The following is a 10754-nucleotide window of genomic DNA, read 5'->3' as shown; positions in this document are numbered from 1 at the left end:
GAGAAAGCCCTCCACGGGGCCCCTCGCCCGGCGCGCGCCCGCTCCGGCCCGCAACCACGCCAACCAGACAGCTGCACTCACCCGGTAGGCAAACTTCATCGCGGCCGCCACACGTGCCAGGCGGGGCACGCAGCAACAACCCGGATCACCACCGCCCACTGCAGCACTTCCGGGACCGGGACGGGGCCGCGGCCGGCGCACACAGCACGCACGCACTTCCGGGGCGGGGCCGCGCACGAAGGCACGCCGCGGAGCCAAGCTGGGTCCTTCCCCCGCCCTAAGTGCCTGGCCCGGGCCCCGCCTTCCTCAACCCCGCCCCAAGTCTTGCCCCAGCCCCTTTCCAGAGCCCCGCTCAAAGGCGGAGCCTTGAGCGGGGCCCGCCCTCAGCCCGGAAGCAGCAGCGGGTACTCAGATCACGGAGTCTGGGCTTGGTCTGCGGCCCGGAGGAAAAGCCTAGCACTCAGGAGGGTGAGAGTTCAGGTGCACAGAAGGGCTTCTTCTGGATGCGATGCCTACAGACTTCACGATGACGATCATGATCTCCACTATGATACCCACAAGAGTAGGAGTCTTGACATGAGTTGAAAACGGAGTTTTCCAAGAACTGGCCATGGTCCCAAGCCCCCAAAGAGGTCTACTCATTGGGCAGTTACTGTGTCAGACGCTCAGCTGGCAAATGCTATGTTCATAGAACTCCTCGACGCCCTTGGTTCTTGTGACTTACTGGGTGAGAGATATTAGAAAAAATCCCCAGCATGGCATTTCCACCCCACCCCATAAAAAAATCTACGCCTAAGAGCCAGGAACAAGGATAAGGGGGCAAATTTTTTTTAACTTTACACGTCCAATTGTTACACCAGGCCACAGCAAAGAATCAACTTCAAAACAGCAGTTTCTTCTTAAAATGTATATTTCCAGTTATAATGCTTACATTTTAAACAGCCTTAATACAATGGTTTTAGTCTAACAATATGTTACAGAACGTGAAAAGTGACTTTTCATATTAAACCATGAAAATAGAATTAATACCTGCAGTGTCAGTCACCAACTTGTCACCTTTTCCAGTCACAGAACACCAGCACATTGTACTAGTGATGCTTGTGGCTCTCAGCCTGACGCATAGGAGGAATACATTGAGTGAAAAGGCATTTTCAGGAGAAATTAACATTTTAAATGACATAGGACTCATTTTAAAGATCACAGTTTAAAGTAAAACATTTAAATCAACCAGGTTTGTTCTTTTATAAAAGGTTTCACTTTATATATAAACCTGGATTGTTTCATTTCATTTTAAAATTTAATCTTATCTTAAATACTAAAGAAAAATACAAGAGTAGCCTTGTGTGTATTTTCCTTACTAACTCTTTACAGGGTATCTATCTTCATTGACTAAGACTTACTAAAATGGGAATTAGACCCACCCCAGGCTGCGCTGACAATGGAACTGTAGGTAGAAGTCATTTTCAGATTAAATACAATAATTTCCACATTAGAATAAGAAAAGTTATAATTTTTCCAATCACAGGATACCCCATGAAATTCACAAAAATTATAACTTATTTTCTTTCCATTTACTAGTATTTACATGTTCCATAGATATTTGTGTAATGGCTGCACATTCTTTGATTTTTACATATACATTCTATTTCTGGCTTCACAATTACTTAACCGTTGCTACACCTTTATCAATAAAATCAATCCGTCTCAAACACTTAAACCTTACTTTATTTAAAAACACAATAAAAACCCAATTTCAGCCTTTTAGTTCCTTTTATAATAATATTAAGAAAACAAAGTGACTTAGGACATTTTGGGTAGTATTTAGCACTCATGTACACTGTCTTACTTTATGAAAAATCTTTTGGGTAATTGGGGGGAAAACGAAAACAAAAACTATGATAATTTTGATTCTATGCCATTTCCAGACAGTAAGAAATCACCATAAACATTTTGGTCTTCCTCTTCATTTTCTTCCTCTAAACATATATGTAAGTAGATATTATCATCCTGGGAGTAGAACCCAGATATGAGAAAATCAAGAACTCATAAATCAAACATTTATTTAATCACATTCCCTCTTCTAGAAGACAGAGGGGGAAAGTACACTGAGGAAGGAAGGGTGTGTTCTCTCGGCTCCAAAGCTGACAACGTGGACTAGAGGCTTTTCTGACAATCTGAAAGGTCTCTTCACTCATGGGAGTTGGCATATCTGTAGGGCAATCAAGTTTTACAATAAAAAAATCTTAAACTTTCATTAGATTCTGAAGTTCTAATTCACCTAACTAGTGTGACCAAGTTTAATAATTTTAAATTGCACACAAGATAAATTTTTGAAAACTTTAAACACACAAATTTTAATCTTAACATATTTGTCCAATTTCTACAAATGAAAAAGACAGGGGAAAATCATAGCTCTTTTTATTTATTGAGTGAGTTAAAAGACAACATACAAAATACTGAAAATGAGGCTCTGTTGTCCTTACTTTGATCTGTGCCTCCTTCCTGCCCCACCCGCCTCACAGGAGCACAGTGCCCAGCAGGACCACTGCTGCTGCAGAGGACTCCCATTTCTCCCACATACAAGGTGACTCACGTGAAGCCCCCCGGTCTGCTGGACCTGATTACAGCCGCTTGTATTAATCTTGTCAAGTTTGATTCCAAGTACACTTTCCGAGTAAATTAAGAGTACTCTATTTCATATATACAAAAATACATTGCTTTGGAGAGCTGGAAAAGGTTTAATACATGTAACACGTATTTACAAGCTGTGACTTTCACACCAGTTAAAACAAACACCCATTTGCTTTGTCCTTGATTTTTGGTGCAACTTATACATAAACATTACATCAGTTAGTCTGTACTTTAAAAAATAATAAATCAACCATATGTACAGTTAAATTTACAACCGAAAAGAAATGAATCCATTGGTATGGTCTGGCTGCAACTGAGTGAAGTGCAGACAATTCCAGAACTTGAGTCTTTCCCTGCAACCAGACCAGAAGTACACTGAGGACCCCCCTAATCTTCACTTTAAATGGAATATCTTAATTTCTAAGACTTAAGGTGCAAAAGGAAAATATTGATTATATAGCTACAACTGCATGTAAAGACTTTCAGCTTAAAGGTGAGAGAAAAGTAAACATTTTAAACCCCCCCCACATATATAATGATAATTAAAATAAATATATATTTAATTCCAAGTGCATATGATACTCAAATCAACATTACGGGAAAACAGGGTTCCAGAAACATCTATTCCTCAGCGACTTCGATGCTGAGTTGTTCCTCGTGCCCTGGCGGAGCCTCTCTAACTCGTACCCTGGCTCCAGCTGATGAACCTCCAGGCCACCAGGCTCTGGCATCCCAAGGCACAGAGGGAGCTATGTTCCTTCCCCACCCCCCACCCACCTGCCCCAAAGGGTGTTATTCTAAAAAAGAACAACTAGATGATCTGGGGTAAAAGACTGTGTGTTTTACTCCTTAGGAGATTCACAAATCCACCCCGGTCCAGAAGTTGGGCAGCCGTGTGACCAGAAAGGCACACGTGTGTCACCAAGAGGACTGCAAGGCCTGCTCAGTGTCTACCTGAGAGACAAAGGGCTTCCAACAAGAGCCAGCAGACAGGAGGCTGCTCAGTGGAGAGACCGCGGGTACAACTCTTCTATGAGAAGTGAGCAAGACTGGGGATGAGAAAACAAGAAGTGATTTCCTAGCACAGACTACACAGAAAGAATGATAGGACTCAGCTGGCCAGCAACAAAAGGTGGTTCTCTGATACCTCCTGGCCAAGCTAGGTCAACCCAAAGTCTCATGAGAGCTAGAATGTTACACAAGAAAACAATCCAGTTAGGTTTCCTTAAAGTGCACTCACAGCCCATCTGTGAAGTCTGCTGACTAAAGGCGTTGTCATGTGACACTGACTTCCAGGACATGGTCGTCTTGGCTGGGGACGACCAGGACTTGCAGGCCAGTACTGGAGTTAAAGACCTGGCCAGCTGGAAGTGCCTGTAGTCGGGGCATAGGCAGGCCCTTGTGCTCACTGCTGGTGGCCGAGTGCGTGCTGCCTCTGCTCTTGACACTGCTGCTGTCCAGCTGGTCATCCACATGCTTGTCCACTGACAGGCTGTCGTTCTCTATCCAGCTATCTGCAACACAACAGGTAATCAAGCCAGCTGCCTGCACCGCTATCAGCACAGAGACTGTTACCCAAGGCAGCCCCCTTTAAAGCAGATTCTCATGCCCAGAGCAGAGCAGGGACCTAAGGCTTCCCAAAATAATGGATACCGCCCACAGGCCAAGGCTCTAAGCTGCTGGTGTGAGTGTAGTCCATTGCCTCTCTACATGAGCTGCCACCTGACTCTGTACCTTTCTTTCAGATTCCTTACCAGCATCCAACTGTGAGGAGTGTGCAGAATGGTGGGGGAGGTACTTGAACAGCCTGACATCGGGCAAGGGGAGGTAGCCAGCAAAGAGGGGCATCACTTCCATGTGGACCCTGTGGGTGGCCCGGGCAGCCACTGGCATGGAGATTACACCACAACTCTTCCCACACACAGCCCAGTTGCTGCTGTTGTCCACAACTGAAACAGAGAGGAGACTGCCATTATACCCCAGGAAAGGTCATTTGGTATTCGTGCCAAAACAAGAATCTTTATTCACCAATTCTCTCACACTGGACACCATAGGATCCAGAACTGGAGAAGACATCTCAATGTCTTGTGACACACACACCTTAATACCTAAGACACAATATTTCTGTTAGTCCAAATTCTATTAGCTATAGTTTAGACTAGATCATATTGGATGCAGAGGGAGATTTAATTTTGATTTGAAATCTCCTTGAAAAGGTTGTATGTGATACTTTGAAAGGACAGTTCCTTTGGTTAGATGAGAATGGGCAGTGACACAGTGTAGTGGTTCTGTCTGGACACTGACATGCCTACAGCTTCGTAAAAAAATCCTATAAAGGGTTACAGATTTGTAAGATGACCTCACCATCCCTGTATCCAAGGGTTCTATAGTTTGCAATGTAAAGTCGAATGGAGCCAATTACGTGCCTGCATTATTTTAAGTGAACCAAAATGTCAGTAAATTCTTGCCCAACAACTTGTAGCCTCCCTTCTTCTTGCCCTTCTCTCAAATAAAACTGGCTTTCATGGCATTCATTTTCAGTGCATAGATGCTAGGCAACTGGAGAGTCATCCTAAGTCATGGCTCAAATCAATTTTATTTCACTTATTTTACCTCAGTCTTAGTCTTTCTTATAGGCAGGCAGAGGCCTGCCATGGGAGGCCTCGACTGCTGAATAAGAGTTTGGCTTTCATTTCAGGAGTCACAGAAAGATCCTGAATCTCATATGGAAAGTAAAAGTATGAGTATATTCTCAGCACCAAGGCCAGATATTAATAAATGCCTGTTAGAAGAATGCTCTATGGTAGCAAAGTTCAACATCCAGTGGGCCTAGGACCATGTCATATAACAAAACTATCAAGCAAGCCTTTTAAATTCTAGAGCTTTATTTCTTTGGACCAGGAATGCTATGTTCTTTGCAAGACGAGGCACTTCACTTAAAGTATTAGATTATACAACTTAGGAAAAAAGATGCCCCCAGAGCTACCTTCATACATAAGCTTTGTCGAAAAATACTCGTCAGATTCCGTCAGTGCTTCATCCTTATCCACCTCCAAGAGGTCGGAGAGCCGCGTGATCGACACCTCCAAGGAGCAAAGCGAGCCTGTCCTACAGTAGTCCATTCCTGAGGGGGGCAGGATCTCAGCTTTCACATTATATAATGTCTGCACAGAGAAGAGAGAGAAAAGTTCAAGGACTGTACCTACGTGATCTCAAGAAGCATTGCCGAAGGTGAACGTGTGTTGCCTGCAGCACTGAGAGCACAAAGGAAAGGCATCTGCCAGGGCATGTGGCCACTGAACCCAAGAATGCCCACTGTAGACACATGTTCTTGGGAAATCCCATCACCAACACCTTAAATTTTTGCAGACATTTTTGTGTCAGCCCATGATGTGGTGAATAAGGCAGCTAGATCCTGCCATGGCTGACAGCATGGTTCAAGTCTCAGACCTGGCGGCTTAAAAGAAACACATGGGACCAGCAGTTGGCATAATGGCTATGTCGATGAACTCCTACGTAGTTGACCGCCATTTGGGTCCCAGACCTGGTGGCTTAAACTCACACCGGGTGCATGGGCGTGCATGCTCAAGATCCCAAGAGGAGAATGGCGGAGAAGGGATTGCAGCGTGGCCATCCCCCCTAGAGGGGTGATTTCTTGCTTTCTATCTCTCTGTCTCTCTCTTTCTGGCAAGTGCACGCACGCTATCGCAAAATAAATAAATAAATAAATAAAATAAAAAAAGCAACACATAAGGCATATGTACATGCAGGTCTAAAATCCTAAAAAGAGGGTGAAACAGAAGGGACCACGGCATGACCATTCCCCATGGCGGGGGAGGTGTACTCTCGTTATCACCCTGGTGAATGCACACACTATCTGGAAAATTAAAAATAAATTAATTAAAATAAAGTAAAATACAGTCATTCCCACGCATAAGAAAAGACAGTACAATGACCATCCATACATCTATCATCAAGATTCAGAGATCATCAATATTTGCCTTCATTTGCTTCATCTATCTATCAGTCTACATTTCTGTATTTACCTCAGGTACTTTAAAGCAAATTTCATACACCCTGTCATTTCACTCCCTATTTTTAATTATATATTACTAAAAAAAAGTGGATATTTTCTTACCCAAAACCAATGCCATTGTCACAACTAGCATAATTATCATGAATTCCTCGGATCACCCACTTCAGTCCCTAAAACTTTCGTCATCATCAACCTGACTCAGCCACTACTCACAAAGGCCTAGTACTCACTGAACCCAAGAATGCCCACTGTAGACACATGTTCTTGGGAAATCCCATCACCAACACCTTAAATTTTTGCAGACATTTTTGTGTCAGCCCATGATGTGGTGAATAAGGCAGCTAGATCCTGCCATGGCTGACAGCATGGTTCAAGTCTCAGACCTGGCGGCTTAAAAGAAACACATGGGACCAGCAGTTGGCATAATGGCTATGTCGATGAACTCCTACGTAGTTGACCGCCATTTGGGTCCCAGACCTGGTGGCTTAAACTCACACCGGGTGCATGGGCGTGCATGCTCAAGATCCCAAGAGGAGAATGGCGGAGAAGGGATTGCAGCGTGGCCATCCCCCCTAGAGGGGTGATTTCTTGCTTTCTATCTCTCTGTCTCTCTCTTTCTGGCAAGTGCACGCACGCTATCGCAAAATAAATAAATAAATAAATAAAATAAAAAAAGCAACACATAAGGCATATGTACATGCAGGTCTAAAATCCTAAAAAGAGGGTGAAACAGAAGGGACCACGGCATGACCATTCCCCATGGCGGGGGAGGTGTACTCTCGTTATCACCCTGGTGAATGCACACACTATCTGGAAAATTAAAAATAAATTAATTAAAATAAAGTAAAATACAGTCATTCCCACGCATAAGAAAAGACAGTACAATGACCATCCATACATCTATCATCAAGATTCAGAGATCATCAATATTTGCCTTCATTTGCTTCATCTATCTATCAGTCTACATTTCTGTATTTACCTCAGGTACTTTAAAGCAAATTTCATACACCCTGTCATTTCACTCCCTATTTTTAATTATATATTACTAAAAAAAAGTGGATATTTTCTTACCCAAAACCAATGCCATTGTCACAACTAGCATAATTATCATGAATTCCTCGGATCACCCACTTCAGTCCCTAAAACTTTCGTCATCATCAACCTGACTCAGCCACTACTCACAAAGGCCTAGTACTTCATCTACCAGTGACAGAGGGTCAAAACTCATGTTTCTGGGCCTGACAGGTGGCATGGTGGTTGAAGGCGCTAGACTCCCACATGGCTGACTACAGTTTGAGTCCTGGACCTTGCGGTTTGCTTTCTCACTTTCTCTCACATCAAATTAAAAAAATAAAGTTGGGAACCAGCAGTTAGCATAATGGCAATGTCGCTGGACTCCCACGTAGTCAATCGCGGTTCGCGTCCTGGACCCAGTGGCTTAAAACTCACACCGGGTGCGTGTGCGTGCATGCCCAAAATCCCGAGAGGAGAATGGAGAAGAAGGGATTGTGGCGTGACCATCCCCCCTAAGGGTGATTTCTCGCTTTCTGTCTCTAATGTCTCTCTCTGTCTGTCTGGCGAGCGCATGCGCCCTATAGCAAAAATGTCTCAAAAAATAAATAAATAAAGTTAAGCAGAATAAGTCATTCTTAAAAAACAAACAAACAAACAAACAAAAACAAAAAACAACCCATATGTCTCTGTAAGTGACTGGGCTTACCCACTGCACACTGGCCATTCTACTTATGAAGCTAGCATTCTTTTCTTTAATATGTATAAAATAATTATAGTATAACTTGATATAAAATATTATATTATAAGTTTTGTAAAATGTTCAAAGAAGAGATTTCAGGATATAAAAAGTTTTCTCCTAAAAGCATGATGCCAAGATGATGCATTTCCTGGGAGTTAACAAGACTAAAAAGTCTTTAGATAGGGCTTTCTGGGAGATTTTCCTACCGAATATCCTGTTCCTACCGAAACCTGTCTGGAGCTGGGACAAACTTATACCAATCTGAAAAGGGGCCAACTGCAATTTTCCGCTCTCAGACCACAGGCATAAAGGTTGTCCAAAAATGCAGATGCAAATGCACAAAGCCACTAAGAGGGGGAGAGCTCTTTATGTCATGGAAGAACAGAACAATGGCACTGAGATAAGGGGATGCTATATAGAGGAAAATGGCAACACTCAGAGGTTCACTGTAAAATGCCTCCTGTGAAGAAGCTCACAGCTGGCACATCTGGACTGGAATAACTATAAGATCAACAAAGGAGGAATGTGGGTCAGAGTGCAAAGAAAACCTAGGGCTACAGAGTGACAAGCATGAGGCTTCCAGAAAGGGTGCCACTTGAATGTCACCTGCTGGCTGCATCTCACAAGGAGCAAGCAGCTGAGGGAAAGTGCCAGCCAGAGCTAGCAGCAAGGTGAAAGAAACGTCACCAGCCACCAGCTGTTGAGACTGAATGTACAGGGACTAGAAATGAAAGCTCTTCAGATAAACTCTAACAACATAATCTCTAACATTTATGGCCAACTGATTGTTGATAGGGATAAAGACAATCCAACGGAAAAGAAAAATCTTTTCAACACATGGCATGGTGAAGGCAGAAGATAGCAAAGTGATACATGTGAGAAGGTTCCACACTTGCTTTCAGAGACCTGCCTGAACACTGAACCCAAGAATGCCCACTGTAGACACATGTTCTTGGGAAATCCCATCACCAACACCTTAAATTTTTGCAGACATTTTTGTGTCAGCCCATGATGTGGTGAATAAGGCAGCTAGATCCTGCCATGGCTGACAGCATGGTTCAAGTCTCAGACCTGGCGGCTTAAAAGAAACACATGGGACCAGCAGTTGGCATAATGGCTATGTCGATGAACTCCTACGTAGTTGACCGCCATTTGGGTCCCAGACCTGGTGGCTTAAACTCACACCGGGTGCATGGGCGTGCATGCTCAAGATCCCAAGAGGAGAATGGCGGAGAAGGGATTGCAGCGTGGCCATCCCCCCTAGAGGGGTGATTTCTTGCTTTCTATCTCTCTGTCTCTCTCTTTCTGGCAAGTGCACGCACGCTATCGCAAAATAAATAAATAAATAAATAAAATAAAAAAAGCAACACATAAGGCATATGTACATGCAGGTCTAAAATCCTAAAAAGAGGGTGAAACAGAAGGGACCACGGCATGACCATTCCTCATGGCGGGGGAGGTGTACTCTCGTTATCACCCTGGTGAATGCACACACTATCTGGAAAATTAAAAATAAATTAATTAAAATAAAGTAAAATACAGTCATTCCCACGCATAAGAAAAGACAGTACAATGACCATCCATACATCTATCATCAAGATTCAGAGATCATCAATATTTGCCTTCATTTGCTTCATCTATCTATCAGTCTACATTTCTGTATTTACCTCAGGTACTTTAAAGCAAATTTCATACACCCTGTCATTTCACTCCCTATTTTTAATTATATATTACTAAAAAAAAGTGGATATTTTCTTACCCAAAACCAATGCCATTGTCACAACTAGCATAATTATCATGAATTCCTCGGATCACCCACTTCAGTCCCTAAAACTTTCGTCATCATCAACCTGACTCAGCCACTACTCACAAAGGCCTAGTACTTCATCTACCAGTGACAGAGGGTCAAAACTCATGTTTCTGGGCCTGACAGGTGGCATGGTGGTTGAAGGCGCTAGACTCCCACATGGCTGACTACAGTTTGAGTCCTGGACCTTGCGGTTTGCTTTCTCACTTTCTCTCACATCAAATTAAAAAAATAAAGTTGGGAACCAGCAGTTAGCATAATGGCAATGTCGCTGGACTCCCACGTAGTCAATCGCGGTTCGCGTCCTGGACCCAGTGGCTTAAAACTCACACCGGGTGCGTGTGCGTGCATGCCCAAAATCCCGAGAGGAGAATGGAGAAGAAGGGATTGTGGCGTGACCATCCCCCCTAAGGGTGATTTCTCGCTTTCTGTCTCTAATGTCTCTCTCTGTCTGTCTGGCGAGCGCATGCGCCCTATAGCAAAAATGTCTCAAAAAATAAATAAATAAAGTTAAGCAGAATAAGTCA

The 10754-nt window shown here is 43.5% G+C and overlaps 1 protein-coding gene across 2 annotated transcripts in view; it reads right to left on the bottom strand.

The window, feature by feature from the left end:
• Positions 1-892: 892 nt before the first annotated feature.
• Positions 893-10754, bottom strand: part of TRAPPC10 (trafficking protein particle complex subunit 10) — a 107751-nt gene continuing 97889 nt past the window's right edge. The window contains exons 16-18 of one of the 2 annotated variants that reach the window (XM_027768657.1): positions 5618-5795; positions 4386-4580; positions 893-4145 (exon numbers count right to left, since the gene is read on the bottom strand). In XM_027768657.1, coding sequence (XP_027624458.1) covers positions 3907-4145; positions 4386-4580; positions 5618-5795 — 612 coding nt within the window. In that variant the 3' untranslated portion in view covers positions 893-3906. The remainder of the gene's footprint in view (positions 4146-4385; positions 4581-5617; positions 5796-10754) is intronic. The other variant, XM_027768656.1, reaches the window with a different exon arrangement.

Source organism: Tupaia chinensis, unplaced genomic scaffold (assembly GCF_000334495.1).
Source record: "Tupaia chinensis unplaced genomic scaffold, TupChi_1.0 Scaffold147038_1, whole genome shotgun sequence".
NCBI classification, from domain to species: Eukaryota; Metazoa; Chordata; class Mammalia; order Scandentia; family Tupaiidae; genus Tupaia; species Tupaia belangeri.
Note: the sequence above shows the minus strand (reverse complement) of the source record. Positions and strands in the feature narration are given on the sequence as shown.